This window comes from Sus scrofa, chromosome 4, assembly GCF_054392235.1.
Source record: "Sus scrofa isolate SSC_HxYL_T2T_F1_AM1 chromosome 4, Sscrofa_HxYL_maternal_Yorkshire_Landrace_v2.0, whole genome shotgun sequence".
Taxonomy (NCBI): Eukaryota; Metazoa; Chordata; class Mammalia; order Artiodactyla; family Suidae; genus Sus; species Sus scrofa.
The window spans coordinates 98,999,829-99,016,203 of NC_139386.1; the positions used below are offsets into that span (position 1 = coordinate 98,999,829).

At 38.8% G+C, this 16,375-nt stretch overlaps 1 protein-coding gene across 17 annotated transcripts in view; it reads left to right on the forward strand.

Moving 5' to 3' along the window:
* The window catches only part of ASH1L (ASH1 like histone lysine methyltransferase), a 189,247-nt gene that overhangs the window by 106,215 nt on the left and 66,657 nt on the right, over window positions 1–16,375 (forward strand). For 13 of the 17 annotated variants that reach the window (XM_085022729.1, XM_085022730.1, XM_085022731.1 and 10 more), the window contains 2 exons: window positions 4,008–4,187; window positions 16,192–16,286. In XM_085022729.1, the coding sequence (XP_084878855.1) occupies window positions 4,008–4,187; window positions 16,192–16,286 (275 nt within the window). The remainder of the gene's footprint in view (window positions 1–4,007; window positions 4,188–16,191; window positions 16,287–16,375) is intronic. The other 4 variants (XM_013997002.3, XM_085022732.1, XM_085022734.1 and 1 more) reach the window with 1 other exon arrangement.

Here is a 16,375-nt window from a genome sequence, read left to right on the forward strand (position 1 = left end):
TATTACTGTTTTTCACACAATGTAATATGGTATGATAATGAAAATTAAGGATTTACCACTGATAGGTAATGATAATGAATGAGTCTTAGAAACAAGGTTAACAAAGAAATTTAAGTCCCTCAAAATGATACACTAGTTGATGCTATTTTTATGAAGAAAAAGTCTGCCAAAAAGTAAGCAATGTATCATTTTGTAATAAGACAAATATACTATAAAACCATATTTTAAAATGCCTTACCTTTTCTTTCTCTTTTCTTTCCTGAAAAATTCAGTCTTAAAACCATTAGCTAGGTATCCATATGGGATGCAGAAACCATGATGACCCTGGGCTGGGTGTTGGAGCCTTAATGGGGCAAGGGGGAGAGAATATCAACCCAACCTAAAGTGTCAGAGCCCAAGTGGGATGAGAAGGATGCTCTCGTAATGAGAGTTGCCAATGTGGGATATCAGGGACTAGCAAGGTTAGGTGTTCATCTCAGACCTCCTAAATAGTAATTTTAAAAATTATATGTGTGTGTATTTGCATTTCTGCTGCATTTCTTATATAAGCCCCCAAGGTGATTCTGATGTATATGGCCTATAGACAGCACTTGGAAAAACATGGCATTTGAAAAATTTTTATATGTGGGGTATACATGTATATGTACATATACATATAAGCAAGAGCACAGAAAACTTTTTTTTTCTTCTTCTTTTTAGGAGCGCACACGCGGCATATGGAAGTTCCCAGGCTAGGGGTCGAATCAGCAGCTCCTGGCCACAGACACAGCCATAGCAACATAGGATCTGAGCCGCATCTGCCACCTACACCACAGGTCACAGAAACGCCAGATATTTAACCCACTGAGCGAGGCCAGGGATCAAACCTGCACCCTCATGGATACTAGTCGGGATCGTTACTGCTGAACCACAACAGGAACTTCAGAAAACATTTTCAATTGTAGGAGTAAGAAACATAGATAAGCTACTGAAGTAGAAATGAATTTGGCTGATTAGGAGAATGGGAAAAATATAGTTTATTAATCAGTCCATCCCATGAGCAAGTAAAATTTATCCCAGTTATACAAAACATGTGCAACATTTGAAAAATCAATGAATGTAACCCATCACATTAACAGGTTAAAGAAGAAATAGTACATGGTCATATCAGTAAATGTGGAAAAAGTTTTGACAAAAATCTAACACATGTTCATGATGTAAAGAAACTTAGGGAGTTCCTGTTGTGGCGCAGCACAAATGAATCTGACTAGGAACCATGAGGTTGCAGATTCAATCCCTGGCCTCACTCAGTGGGTTAAGGATCCAGTGTTGCCATGAGTTGTGGTGTAGGTCACAGATGAGGCTTGGATCTTGCATTGCTGTGGCTGTGGCATAGGCCGGCAGCTGTTGCTCCGGATTAGACCCCTAGCCTGGGGACCTCCATATGCCATGGGTGCGGCCCTAAAAAGCAAAAAGAAAAAGAAAAAAAGCTAGCAGTCTAAGAATGAGAAGAAACTACCTTAACCTAAGAAATGCCAGGTATGAAAAACCCACAGCTAACAACTTCAGTCGTGAAAGAATTTTTCTTCTAATATCAGCAACTAGGAAAGTATTTGCACTTTTTGCCATCAGTTTAACATACTGAAATTGCTAACCAGAGCAGTAAGCAAGAAAAAAGTAAAAGGCATCCATATTGTAAAAGAAAAAGTAAATTATCTGTGTTCACAGATGCTTTGATCTTAATATGTAGGAAATCCTAAAAATTCTACACAAAAAACTATTGAGGCTGTAAACAAATTCAACAAAATTGAGAATACTAAACCAACATGGAAAAATCAGTTGGATTTCTGTACACTAACAACTTTCCAAAAAGGAAATTAAGAAAAGAATTCCATTTACAGTAGCATCAAAAAGAATGAAATACTTAAGAATAAACTTCGGAAGGCCAAAGGCTTGTGAATGGAAAACTGCAAAACTGTAAAATGAAATCAAAGAGGATATAAATAAATGGAAAGACACCCTGTGTTTATGGATTGGAAGACTTAATGTTAAGACATCAGTACTACCAAAGTGATCTACATATTCAGTGCAATTCCTATCAGAGTCCCAATGATGTTTTGTGTTGAAATAGGAAAGTCCATCCTAAAATTCACAAGGAATCTCAAGGGATCCCCAAATAGCTGAAACAATCTTGAAAGAAAAGAACAAAATTGGAGGAGACACACTTCTAGATTTTTTTTAATTGCCACTTTGCACTGGCTAGGACCTTTAACCCTGACGTTGACTTTAAGTGATGAACGCAGACATTTGTCTTGTCCTTGATATTAGGAAAACTGTTTCCAGTCTTTCGGTATTATAAGGCAAAAAGACAATCTAGGAAATTCCCTGATGTGTCATTGCTTAGGGCCAAAAGTGCCTGGCCAACCTGTTTGCTTATGTTAATTTTATATATAATTTCCAGGGTTTTTAGTTGTATTTAATGGGAGGATAGATAGAAGTGTCTATTCCATCTTTGCCTAGAACTGTATTCGCATTAGTTTTTTTTTTTTTTTTTTTTTTTTTTTTTGTCTTTTTGTCTTTTTTTTTAAGGCCGCACCTGTGGCTTATGGAGGTTCCCAGGTTAGGGGTCAAATCAGCTGTTGCTGCCGGCCTGTGCCAGAGCCACAGCAACGCAGGATCCGAGCTGCGTCTGTGACCTACACCACAGCTCACAGCAATGCCAGATCCTTAACCCACTGAGTGAGGCCAGGGATAAAACCTGCAACCTCATGGTTCCTAGTCGGATCCATTTCCACTACTCCACGACAGGAACTCCTTACCTTAACTTTCAAAAATGTTTTTGATTGAGCATTCTCTTTTAACAGACGCCTCCCCTCGTTCTCCTTTTAATAGATGTCTTTTCATTGCCTGTTAGCTCGTGTTATTTCAGATGTGAAATCTGCATTCATTATTATTTTTGTTCTCCTCTATAGATTGTGTATTTTTTTTCTGACTCCATTTATTTTCTTCATCATTTTCAGCAAGTTTATTCTGATGTTCCATACTTTTTAAATTTAGGTTTGTATTGCTTATGTTTTGTTCAGCTTCTTGAAACCTTGGGTTTATACTTTTTATCAAATTTGGAAAAATATTGATCATTGCTTTTTAATTTTTAATTTTGATTTTTTAAATATTGTAAATATCACATTATTGTATGTCTGTTTTTTGTTCCTTTCTGTGTTTGATTTTATTTGGTAGACAATTAATTATGGATCAGCTTGGATTCTTTTAAAGATAGTTTTTAAGTTTTATTAGGGCTAGCTTTTATTCCAGAGATAGTTGAGCCCTACAGGAATGGGTTATATTACCCTCTGGGGTCTATATTGAATGCCCCAGGTGTTGGGCAATGTCTTCACTCTCTCTAGTGGAATCTGAATGTCTATCTTCATGTGTGAGTGAGCTCTAGAAATTGTTTGAGTTATGCTATTCTGGTGGTTCTTTGTCCTGCCTTATGGAATTTTGCCCTGCATAATACACAAACTTAGTATTTAGCAATATGCTAAAGGAGACGCATTCACAGATTTCAAGAGTTATTTTCCTCCATAGCTTTCTTCACTCCGTTTTGCACTGCCTTTCAGTCCCTTTACTTCAACTTCTCCATTCTCTGATGTCTGTTTTTAACTCATCAGATTGGCCATTCTCTACTTTGATTTTACTCCTTCCACCTCAGTCCTTCTTATAAGGGCAAAGTGGTTTTAGGAATCATCTCTTTTTTCCCCTCCAATTTTCTCAGGAACCAGAGTGCTTCAGTCACTATTGTCAGATGTCTGGTAATTGTTTCGTAAACATTCTCCAGGTTTATAGTAGTTTGCTCTGTTTTTACTAGTTTCTATCAGGAGGACAAGTCTAGTATCTGTTACTCCAGCATGACCAGATGAGGAAGTCCCCATATCTCTTTTTTTATTGCTGTGATGTTTTTTTTTAAATAGGTAATCATTTGTAGGGAAAAAAATTTCATCATAAAATTATCTTTAAACTTCTCTTTCTAGCTTTACTGAAGCAGCAGTTGAGATTCCCAGTCCTCCTGAAACCCCAGCCAAACTTCCCGAACCTGAAAGTACCTTGCAGCCTGTGCTTTCTCTCATCCCAAGAGAAAAGAAGGCCCCACGTCCCCCAAAGAAGAAGTATCAGAAAGCAGGGCTGTATTCTGATGTTTACAAAACTACAGAGTAAGTAGTGGTACCTATCAGCTGACATCCTTTAAAAATACCTGTTATTCTTCCAAGTTTTAAATAATACTTTGACTATCAAAAGAAAAAAAGCATAATACAAATGTAATATACAGGAATACATATCTCATCACAAATACTTCAACGATTGCTGTACTCATGATGTGTTGTTTGGGCTAATTATTTTCCATGATCTTTATCTTCTCTCTGCCTTTCTAGGGTACATTTCTATAGTTTGGATTCTAAGGGTGGTTTTTTTTTTTGGTCTTTCCCAGGGCTGCACTTGCAGCACATGGAGGTTCCCAGGCTAGGGGTCTAATTGGAGCTGTAGCCATCGGCCTATGTCAGAGCCACAGCAACACGGAATCCGAGCCACATCTTCAGCCTGCACAACAGCTCATGGCAACGCTGGATCGTTAACCCACTGAGCAAGGCCAGGGACCGAACCCGAAACCTCATGGTTCCTAGTCGGATTCGTTAACCACTGCGCCACGACAGGAACTCCTGAGGATGCCTTTTTTAATTAAAAATAAGAAATCGAACAGAATTCCTGGTGGCTAAGCAGGTTAAGGACTCAGCGATGTTGCTTCTGTGGCAGGGATTTGATCCCTAGCCCAGGAACTTACACATGTCGTAGGTACAGCCAAAATTTAAAACAGAAAGAGGGAGATCCCATCATGGTTCAGCAGAAACGAATCTGACTAGCATCCATGATCCAGCGTTGCCATGAGCTGTGGTGTAGGTCGAAAATGTAGCTCAGATCTGACATGGCTGTGGCTGTGGCATAGGCCAGCAGCTGCAACTCCAATTTGACCCCTAGCCTGGGAACCTCCATATGCCTCAGGTGTGGCCCTAGAAAGACCAAAAAAAAAAGGAAAGAAAAGGGGTACTAAGCGTGTATCTAAAGTGATCTTGATTTTCTACGTTCGTTCCTCATTTGTTAAATGCTTTCTGTATTCCAAGAGCTTTGCCAGATGAGTAAAATACTCCTTACTTTTAAGAATTTCATACGCCCTTGGGAAAGTACAGCTTGATCAGTACTCTGAGAGTTTTCAAAGCCCCAAAGGGGTATCACCTAACTGTATTATTGAGTAATAAGTAGTTCACAGAATATAGGTGAGTTAGGTTTTGAAGGCTCGGTAGTAGTTTGCAAGATGGAGAAGGGCATTCCAGTTAGAATAGCATGTACCAAGGCACATACTAGTATGCAAAGGTTTTTCGTATATTAAAGCAATTTATGGGAGTTCCTGTCGTGGCTCAGCAAAAATGAACCATGAGGTTGTGGGTTGATCCCTGGCCTTGCTCGGTGGGTTAAGGATCCAGTTTGCCTGTGAGCTGTGGTGTACGTCGCATATGCAGCTCAGATCTGGCGTTGCTGTGACTGTGGTGTAGGCTGGCGGCTACAGTTCCAATTAGATTCCTAGCCTGGGGACCTCCATATGCCACGGGTGTGGCCCTAAAAAGACAAAAAGACCAAAAAAAAAAAAAAAGTATATATGTGTGTGTATGTATGTATGTGTGTATGTATGTATGTATGTATATATATATATAAAATATATGCAATTTAGAAGTTCAGTTTTTCTGAAATACATTGGTGTGGTGGAAATAAGCATTGTGTGATAGGGACCATGAACTCATAGACTTCATGACTCTAAGATATTTATCCCACTAAGCTACAGGAAATTAAAAATGCTGTTTTTAGAAAAGGAAGTAAAAATATAAGTTTGTGTTTTAAGATGATAACTCTGGCAACAGAGGGGAAAATGAATTGAATGAGTTACTAATGGCAGAAATTCCCAGTATCCATCAGAAGGTCATGAGGGGAGTTCCTTGTGGCACAGCAGATGAAGGATCTGGCATTGTCACAGCAGCCAAAAAAAAAGATCATGAGGGTCTGAATTTAGGCAAAAAAGGAGTCAAATTAGAAGGGAAAAGTTTACGTATTAGAGGTATATCTGACTTGGTGTGATTAAAGTGATTAATATGTAAACCTCAACACTATTTTGCATTGAAAAGATCTTTCATTGATTTGCTACTGAGGTAGGTATCACATAAACTCTTTGCCCTCCATTTTTGCTTCTTGGGTCATGAAAATGTTTTATTAGTTAAGCTTAGTTTCAGCTGTCAGTGATAGAAAATCCTCTGAAATAACCAAGAGTTTTTAACAATGAACATTTATTTTCTTTTAATTCAAAAGAAGTTGTGAAATATAGTTCAAGGTTAATATGGTATCTTTACAGTGTCTTCAGGGACCTAGACTCTTGGTTCTTGCATTTCAGCACTAAGCTTTCGTTCCTATGGTTACCTTTTGTTCCAAAGTAACTGCTAGAATCCAGCCATAAGATCTTTATTACAGAGAGTGTAAAAGAGGAAAGGGAGGGAGTTCCTGTCGGGGTGCAGCGGAAAAAATGAATCTGACTAGGAACAATGAGGTTGCGAGTTCGATCCCTGGCCTCACTCAGTGGGTTAAGGATCTGGTGTTGCCATGAGCTATGGTGTAGGTCACAGATGCGGCTTGGATCCTGCCTTTCTATGGCTATGGTGTAGGCCAGCAGCTGTAACTCTGATTCGACCTCTAGCCTGGAAACTTCCATATGCTACAGGTGCGGTCCTAAAAAAGAAAAAAATAAAATAAGGAGGAATTCTCATTGTGGTGCAGCATTAACCAACCCAGCTAGTATCCAAAAGGACTCAAGTTTAATCCCTGGCTTCAGTGGGTTAAGGATCCGGCATTGCCTTGAGCTGCGTATGTTGCAGACATGGCTCGGATTCTCCATTGCTGTGGCTGTGGCATAGGCTGAGAGCTGTAGCTTCAATTTGACCTCCATATGCTGCCTGTCCATGTATTTTGGGAACATCTAATACAGTTATGATTTTAAAGCAGTGTTTTTTTCTGAAGAGAGAATGTAGAAATATATTAAGTTTTCTACTAAGAAATAAAGTTCAACTTTTACTTCTATTTTTTTATTTTTTTGTTTTTTGTTTTTTAGGGCCGCACCCATGGCATGTGGAGGTTCCCAGCTAGGGGTCCAATCAGAACTACAGCTGCCAGCCTACACCACAGCCACAGCAACTCAGGATGCGAGCCACATCTGCAACCTACACTGCAGCTCACAGCAACGCCTGATCCTAAACCCACTGAGTGAGCCCAGGAATTGAACCCTCAACCTCATGGTTCCTAGTCGGATTTGTTTCTGCTGCGCCATGTCAGGAATTCCTAATTCTATTTTTACTATTGAGATTTAAGGATTGAATTCTTAAAAATGGGAGATTAGTAATAGTGTCATACTGTGCCTCAAAAGATCAGTATCAACTACATCAGTGCTTTGAAACATCTCAAGACAGAGAAAAGTCTTTCACTCTGAAGTGGATCTTGTTTATGTTAGAACTAGCTCTTCATCTTACAGAAATAAATTGGAAGAAAATGATTTGGGAATCTTTTTTTAAAAACATTGATTAACACATGTATGCATTTTTATAAGTTGTGGAACCACTGTATTTTTGTGTGCTATTTTTTATTGGTAGCAATTGAGGGAGGGATTGGTTTGGTTTTTTAAGTAATAAACAATTATTTAGAGCAGCTTTAGGTTCACGACAAAATTGTTGGAAAGTATATAGAAAGTTTGCATATACCTTCTGTTGGTATGTGTGCTCAACCTCATTTATCATGGAAAAAATGATCCTTAACCCACTGAGCAAGGCCAGGAATCAAACCTGCATCCTCATGGATGCTAGTCAGATTCATTTCCACTGAGCCACAATGGGAACTCTCAAAGTTATTCTTTTTTATATTAATCATTTTAGGTTTTTAAAAACTGAGGGAAGAGTTTGAGTCAGTTAAAATTGAATCAAGATAAGACCATGGTATCAGTATGGGAAATGAATTAAATGAAAAGACCAGTTAGGAAGTAGGACACCTTTGTGGTTTTCCAGGATAGAAATCATGTAATGAACAAAGATAATAGCAGTGGCAGGATGTTGGAAAGGGTGGACTCTTACTTATTTATTTATTTATTTATTTATTCGGAAGGAATGGACTCTTGACATTGTTTGACATTGTTTGAAACGAATTAAAGACTGAAGGAATGGGAGGGAGTAAAGGATTGGGCTAGAATCAGTGATGATTCCCGTGTTTTGTTATGTATTCCTTCCTGGGTCTATGATGATGTCACTAAGATACTGTATAAAAATACAGCCAGTACTCCGTGGTTTAAGAAAACCTCTTAGGAGTTCTCGTCATGGCTCAGTGGTTAAAGAATCCGACTAGGAACCATGAGGTTGCAGGTTTGATCCCTGGCCTTGCTCAGTGGGTTAAGGATCCGGCGTTGCCATGAGCTGTGGTGTAAGTTGCAGACACGGTTCGGATCCCGTGTTGCTGTGGCTCTGGCGTAGGCCGGTGTCTACAGCTCTGATTAGACCGCTAGCCTGGAATCTCCGTATGCCACAGAAGCGGCCCTAGAAATGGCAGAAAGACAAAAAAAAAAAAAAAGAAAGAAAACCTCTTAAACCTCATGTATATAGGCACCAAAAAATGTCTAGTTGTATGGTCATCAAACTGTTAGTGGAAGTTAACCTGTGTATTAGTTTTCTATGCCCACTGTAATAAATTATTAAAGTTACTTAAAGCAAGTCAAATGTATTATTTTATACTTTCCCCAAGGTGAGAAGTTAGTTGGTGCTAGAGATATTTAGTCTTTTTTTTTTTGTCTTTTTAGAACTGTACCTGTGGCACATGGAAGTTGCCAGGCTAGGGGCTGAATCAGAGCACAGCCGCTGGCCTGCGCCACAGCTCACAGCAATGCCTGATCCTTAACCCACTGTGCGAGGCCAGAGATCAAACCCACATTCTCATGGATACTAGTCAGGTTTGCCACTGCTGAGCCACAAAGGAAACTCCAAAGATAGTTATTATTTAAACATTAAATAATTTCATACTACCATAAGAAGTTAATTTGTTGTAAAAAATTTTGTTTGGTATTTTCCTAAAGTGTATGTTTATTATCTATTTTTATGCACAGTTATGTGGTAATTTAAAGAAGATTGCAAATTGTACAAAAGCATTATGTACCATTCACCCAGATTCATCAAATATTGATATTCTGTTACATTTCTTTCTCCTCTTCCCTCCCTCCCTCCTCTACCTTTCTCTTACACACATATACAGACATATTTTTATTCTCAGGGTTTTCTTTGCTTCGGTTTTTTATTTCTTTTTTTGGCTGAACCCAGGGCATATGAAAGTGCCTGGGCCAGGGAGTGAATCAAGCTGTAGCTGCAACCTATGCCTGATCCATAACCCACTGCACTAGAGGGGACCTCCTTTTTTTGTTTTTCCTTGGGTTTTGTTTTGTTTTTTGGACAAAACATGCATGTGTGTTTTCTGCATGCACCTTCAGCAAGCAGAAGTTCCAGGGCCAGGGATCGATCCACCTAAGACACAGCAGTTGTTAACCACTAGGCCTCCAGGGAACTCCCTCCTCAATTTTTTTAATAAAGAGTTATAGAAATTTTAACCTATGATTCATAATTATTTCACAATGTATTTCCTATGAACCAGGACATCTCTTTCTATAAACAGGGTATAAATAAATTCAGGATCTTAACATTGCTACGGTACTATTAGCTAATGTACAGTTCATAATCAAATTTCACTAATTGTATCAGTTATGTCCTTTATAACAGTTTTTCTCTGCAGTGCAGATGTTATTGTCTTATTCCTGCTCTTACAGGAAAGTCTTCCATGTTTTCGTCAAGTATGATGTTAGTTGCGAGCTTGTCTTATATGGCCTTTATTACATTGCGATACATACTTTGTGGAGTGTTTTTATCATAAACGGATGTGCAGTATTGTCAAATGCTTTTTCTCCATCTATTGAGATGATCATATGATTTTTATTTTCTTTTTATGTCCATACCTACAGCATATGGAAGTTCCCAGGCTAGGGGTTGAATTGGAGACCTATGCCACAGCCACAGCAGATCCAAGCCGCATCTGTGACCTACACTGTAGCTTGTAGCAACACCAGGTCCTTAACCTATTGAATGAGGTCAGGGATCAAACCCACATTCTCATGGACGCTAGGTTGAGTTCTTAATCCGCTGAGCCACAACAGGAACGCCAATCATGATTTTTATTCTTTATTTTGTTTTTCTAGTATATCACATTGATTTTGCAGATGTTTGACCATTCTTGCATCCCTGAAATAAATTCCATTTGATCATGGGCTGTAGACCATTTAATGTATTGTTGGATTTACTTTATTAATATTTCATTGAGGATATTTACATCTGTTTTCATCAGGGAGATTAGCTCTTAATTTTCTCATAGTGTCCTCATGTTTTGGTGTCAGTGTAATGCTGACCTCATAAAATGAATTAAGAAGTGTTTCCTTGGAGTTCCCATCGTGGCGCAGCGGAAATGAATCCGTCTAGGAACTATGAGGTTGCAGGTTTGATCCCTAGCCTCGCTCAGTGGGTTAAGGGTCTGGTGTTGCTGTGAGCTGTAGTGTAGGTCACAGACGTAGCTCAAATCCCACGTTACTGTAGGTGTGGTATAGGATGGCACCTGTAGCTCTGATTGGACCCCTAGCCGGGAACCTCCATATGCCTTGGGTGTGGCCCTAAAAAAGGCAAAAAAAAAAAAGAAGTGTTTCCTCCTTTTTTTTTTTGAAGTGTTTAAGAAAGATTTTTATTAATTCTTTAAATATTTGGTAGAATTTACCAGTGAAACCTTTTGTTCCTAAATTTCTGTTTGTTGGGAGGTTTTGATTACTGATTCATGCGCCTTACTAGTTATCAGTCTACTCACATTTTCTTTTATTTTTAATAATTCAGTGAATGTTATTATATTTATAGTTGTGCAACCATTATCACAACCTAATTTTTTTTTTTTGTCTCTTTTTGCCTTTTTCTAGGGCCGCTCCCCGCGGCATATGGAGTTTCCCAGGCTAGGGGTCTAATCGGAGCTGTAGCCACCGGCCTACACTACAGCCACAGCAATGCAGGATCCGATCCTTGTCTGCAACCTACACCACAGCTCAGGGCAACACCGGATCCTTAACCCCCTGAGCAAGGCCAGGGACTAAACCCACAACCTCAGATTCCTAGTCAGATTCGTTAACCACTGTGCTACGACGGGAACTCCTTCACAACCTAATTTTTTAACATTTCCATCCAAACCCCAGTCCACTCCTCCATCCCCCCTGCCTGTCCCCTTTGGTAACCATGTTTTTAAAAGTCTGTGACTCTCTTTCTATTCTGCAAATAAGTTCATTTGTATCCTTTTTTTAAGATTCCACATACAGGTGATATCATAGGATATTTGTCTGTCACTGTCTTACTAATAACTTCATTTAGTATGATAATTTCTAGGTCCGTCCATGTTGCTGCAAATGCCATTATTTCATTGTTTTCATGGTTGAGTAATATTCCATTGTACATGTGTACCATATCTTTATCCATTCCTCTGTCGAGGACATTTAAGTTGCTTCCATGTCTTGGATATTGTAAGTAGTGCTGCAGTGAACATTGGGGTACATATATCCTTTCGAATCATGGTTTCTTCTGGATAGATGCCCAAAACTGGGATTGCTGGCTCATATGGTACTTCTATTTTTAGTTTTTTGAGGAACCTCCATAATGTTTTCCATAGTGGTTGCTCCAGTTTACATTCCCACCAACAGTGTAAGAGGGTTCCCTTTTCTCTGTACCTTCTCAAGCATTTATTGTTTGTAGTCTCTTTGATGATGGCCTTTCTGGCCAGTGTGACCTGGTACCTCATAGTAGTTGTGATTTGCATTTCTCTAATAATTGGTGATGTTGAGTATCTTTTCATGGGTTTTTTGGCCATCTGTATGTCTTTTTTGGGAAAATGTCTGCTTAGATGTTCTGCCCATTTTTTTGATGGGGTCGTTTGGTTTTTTTTTTTAATATTTAGCTACAAGAGAGGTTTATGTAGATGGAGATGAATCTCTTTTCAGTTGCATTATTTGTAAATATCTTCTCCCATTCTGTGGGTTGTCTTTTTATTTTGTCTAGGGTTTCCTTTACTGTGAAAAACGCTTTAAGTTTAATTAGGTCCCGTTTGGTTTTGTTGTTGTTGTTGTTGTTGTTTTGTCTTTTGTCTTTTTGTCTTTTGTTGTTGTTGTTGTTGTTGTTGCTATTTCTTGGGCCGCTCCCACGGCATATGGAGGTTCCCAGGCTAGGGGTTGAATCGGAGCTGTAGCCACCGGCCTACGCCAGAGCCACAGCAACGCAGGATCCAAGCCGCGTCTGCAACCTACACCACAGCTCACGGCAACACCGGATCATTAACCCACTGAGCAAGGGCAGGGACCGAACCCGCAACCTCATGGTTCCCGGTCGGATTCGTTAACCACTGCGCCACGACGGGAACTCCTTGTTGTTGTTTTTATTGTCATTACTCTAGGAGGTAGATTTGAGAAGATATTGCTGCGGTTTACGTCAGAAAGTATTCATCCTGTTTTCCTCTAAGAGTTTTATAGTATCCAATCTTATATTTAGGTCTCTAGTCCATTTAGAGGGTTGGGGGGGGTTGTTGTTTGGGTTTTTTGGTTTTTTTGGGGGGGGTGGTGGTTGGTTTAGGGCCACACCCACAACATACGGAAGTTCCCAGGCTGGGGGTTGAATCAGAGCTACAGCAACCAGGCTTCACCACAGCCATAGCAATGAGGGATCTAAACTGTGTCTGCTACCTACAGCACAACTCACGGCAACACTGGAGCCTTAACCCACTGAGCAAGGCCAGGGATCAAACCCGCATCTTCGTGGATACTAGTTGAGTTTGTTACCACTGAGCCACGATAGGAACTCCTCATTTTGAGTTTATTTTTGTGTATGGTGTTAGAGAGTGTTCTAATTTCATTCTAGTTTTCCCAGTATCATTATTGAAAAGGGTGTCTTTTATGTATTTTATATTCTTTCCTCCTAGATTAATTGATGATAGGTACATTCATTTCTGGGCTTTCTTTCCTGTTGCATTGATCTATATTTCTGTTTTTGTGCCAGCACCATATTATTTTTATGACTATAGCTTTGTAGTATAGTCTGAAGTCAGGGAGCCTCCAGCTCCATTTTTCTTTCTCAGGAATGCTTTGGCTACTCAGGGCCTTTTGTGTTTCCATACAAATTTTTTTTTTTCTTTTAGGGCTGTATCTTCAGTATAGAGAAGTTCTCGGTCTAGGGGTCAAATTGGAGCTGCAGATGCTAGCCTATGCCACAGCCACAGCAGCTCAGGATCCAGGCTGCATCCTACACCACAGCCACAGGAACTTGGGATCCGAGCTACGTCTGTAACCTGCACCACAGCTCATAGCAATGCCAGATCCCTAACCCACTAAGCAAGGCCAGGGATCAAACCACATCCTCAGGGATGCTAGTCAGATTCTTAAACCACTGAGCCACAACAGGAACTCCTTCATACCAATTTTAAAATATTTTGTTCTAGTTCTGTGAAAAATGCCATTGGTAATTTGATAGGGATTGCATTTAATCTGTATATTGCCTTGAGTAGTATAGTCATTTTAACAACATTGATTCTTTCAATCCAAGAACATGTGTGTCTTTCCATCTGTTTGTGTCATCTTTGGTTTCTTCCATTAGTGTCTTGCAGTTTTCAGAGTACAGGTCTTTTGTCTCTTTAGGTAAATTTACTCCTAGGTATTTTATTCTTTTTGATGTGATGGTATATGGAATTGTTTCTCTAATTTTTCTTTCTGATCTTTCATTGTTAGTATATAGAAATGCAGTCAATTTCTGTGTATAAATTTTATATCCTACAACTTTACCAAATCATTGATGAGCTCTAACAGTTTTCTGGTAGCATCTTTAGGATTTTCTAGGTATAGTATCATGTCATCTGCAAACAGTAATAGTTTTACTTCTTCCTTTACAAATTGGGTTTTTGTTTGTTGGAATGTTTTGATTAATCCTTAACCCTTATTAACCCACTGAGGGAGGCCAGAGATTGAACCCACGTCCTCATGGATCCTTGTCAGGTTTGTTACTACTGAGCCACAACAGGAACTCCTAGATTTGTTTTTTGAAAGGCATTATTTCGGATTTCATAGAGAAAGAAATATATGCATCTTACCTTATTAGAACTGTAAAGGAAAATAAAATCAGAATAGACCGAATGAGTCTTTCCTGAACTCCTTTTTTCTCACCTATTTTTTTGTCATTTCCTTTTTCTTTCCCCTTTTTTCCCCTCTTTTATATAGCTGAAATCTGTTTAGACTTTGATCTCATAACAAATATTAGGAACACATACCCAATAAAATGAGTGGACAAGGTACATTTACGGAACATTGTGGAATAAAGAGAATAGTAAGTGAATATGAGTTGAGCAAGAAACTGAGGTTTTCATCTTGAATCCCCTTACCAGCTACTGAGATTAATCCAAATCAGCCTTATAGAGCATCAGTGTTCAAATCTATATACTAGAGCTAACATTTCTTATCCATCAGGTAAGAAGAATTGATATAAATGATAATATGTAAAAATACTTTATAAACTATAAATCATTAACCAAATATAAGGCAGTCATGATCAAATCTGAAATTTAGGTTCTTTCTGCAGAACTTTTGGAGTATGCTGATGAGGGTCTTTCTTATATCTATTTTCTATATGAAAATGGGAGTTCCCGTCGTGGCTCAGTGGTTAACAAACCCAACTAGCATGCATATATATATGAAAATGCTTAGTATCCCTCCCCCACCAAACATAAGCATTTAAAATTTAAGCCACTGCCAGAGTTCCCATTGTGGCTCAGCAGAAACGAACTCAACTAGTGTCCCTGAGGGTGTGGGTTTGATCCCTGTCCTCATTTAGTGGGTTAAGGATCTGCTATTGCCGTGAGCTGAGGTGTGGGTCGCAGACATGGCTCTGATCTAGTGTGGCTGTGGCTGTGATGTAGGCTGGTGGCTATGGCTCCAATTCAGTCCCTAGCCTGAGAACTTCTATATGCCATGGGTACTGCCCTAAAAATACCAAAAAAAAAAAAAGAGGAACTAGAAAATTCATAAATATGTAGAAATTAAACAACATGCTACTCAGCAACCAAAGGGTCAGTGAAGAAGAGCTAGTTGCAAGCGTTGGTGGTATAGTGGTGAGCATAGCTGCCTTCCAAAAGAGGTGCTAGCTATAGCTCCAATTTGACCCCTAGCCTGGGAATTTCCGTATGTAGCATGTGTGGCTCTTAAAAAAAAAAAAAGGTTTAAGCCACTGTTAAAACAATACTCTTTTGGAGTTCCCTGATGGCTCAGCAGGTTAAGAATCCGATGTCACTGCAGAGGCTCAGGTCACTGCTGTGCTGAGGGTGCCATCCATGGCCTGGGAACTTCTGTATGCTGCAGGCATAGCCAAAAAAGTAAAAATAAAACAATATTCTTTTTTTCCCCCAATTCAGAATTTTATGTACAAACCAGATATGTATATAAATCAACTATTTCTGACATGTAGAACAAGTCACCCAGAATAGTTCATACATATAAACCCATTTATTACTATTAATTTTCTTTTTATCTTATTAGGAGAATCACATGAAATGACAAGTGTAAGTTCAAAATTATAGAAAAGTGCATACTTTTCCTGATACACTTTTCTTAAATTACCACTCTATGAATTTGGAATTTTTACTACTTTATGAAATTTGTACTTTATGGCTCAGTTGGATTACATTACTATTTTTTAATTGTTAATTAAATCCCCCCAGTATTTTCACATAAATTACCAAGAAGCCAAGTTCATTTCTTATTATATTTATTGTAAAAGTGATTTTTGATTCAAAAGAGTTTTTCATTTTCTTAAATTGAGTGTCATTGACTTATAGCACCATGTTCCAGGTACACAACATAGTGATTGATATTTTTGTACACAATGATTACTACCAAAACAAATATTCTTGATAGTGATTTGTTTTCTGTATTTGACCAGAAGAGGAAATTTCATTGCCTCTGACTATTTTCCATTCTCTTTTTCATCACAGCCCAAAGAGCCGATTGATCCAGTTAAAGAAAGAAAAGCTGGAATACACTCCAGGAGAACATGAATATGGATTATTCCCAGCCCCCATTCATGTTGGTGAGTGCTCAGTATATACAATATATTGCTGAGAAGTAATGATATTTTTGGGGTTTGGGAGATAATGTCTTTGTGTTCTTGTTATTTCT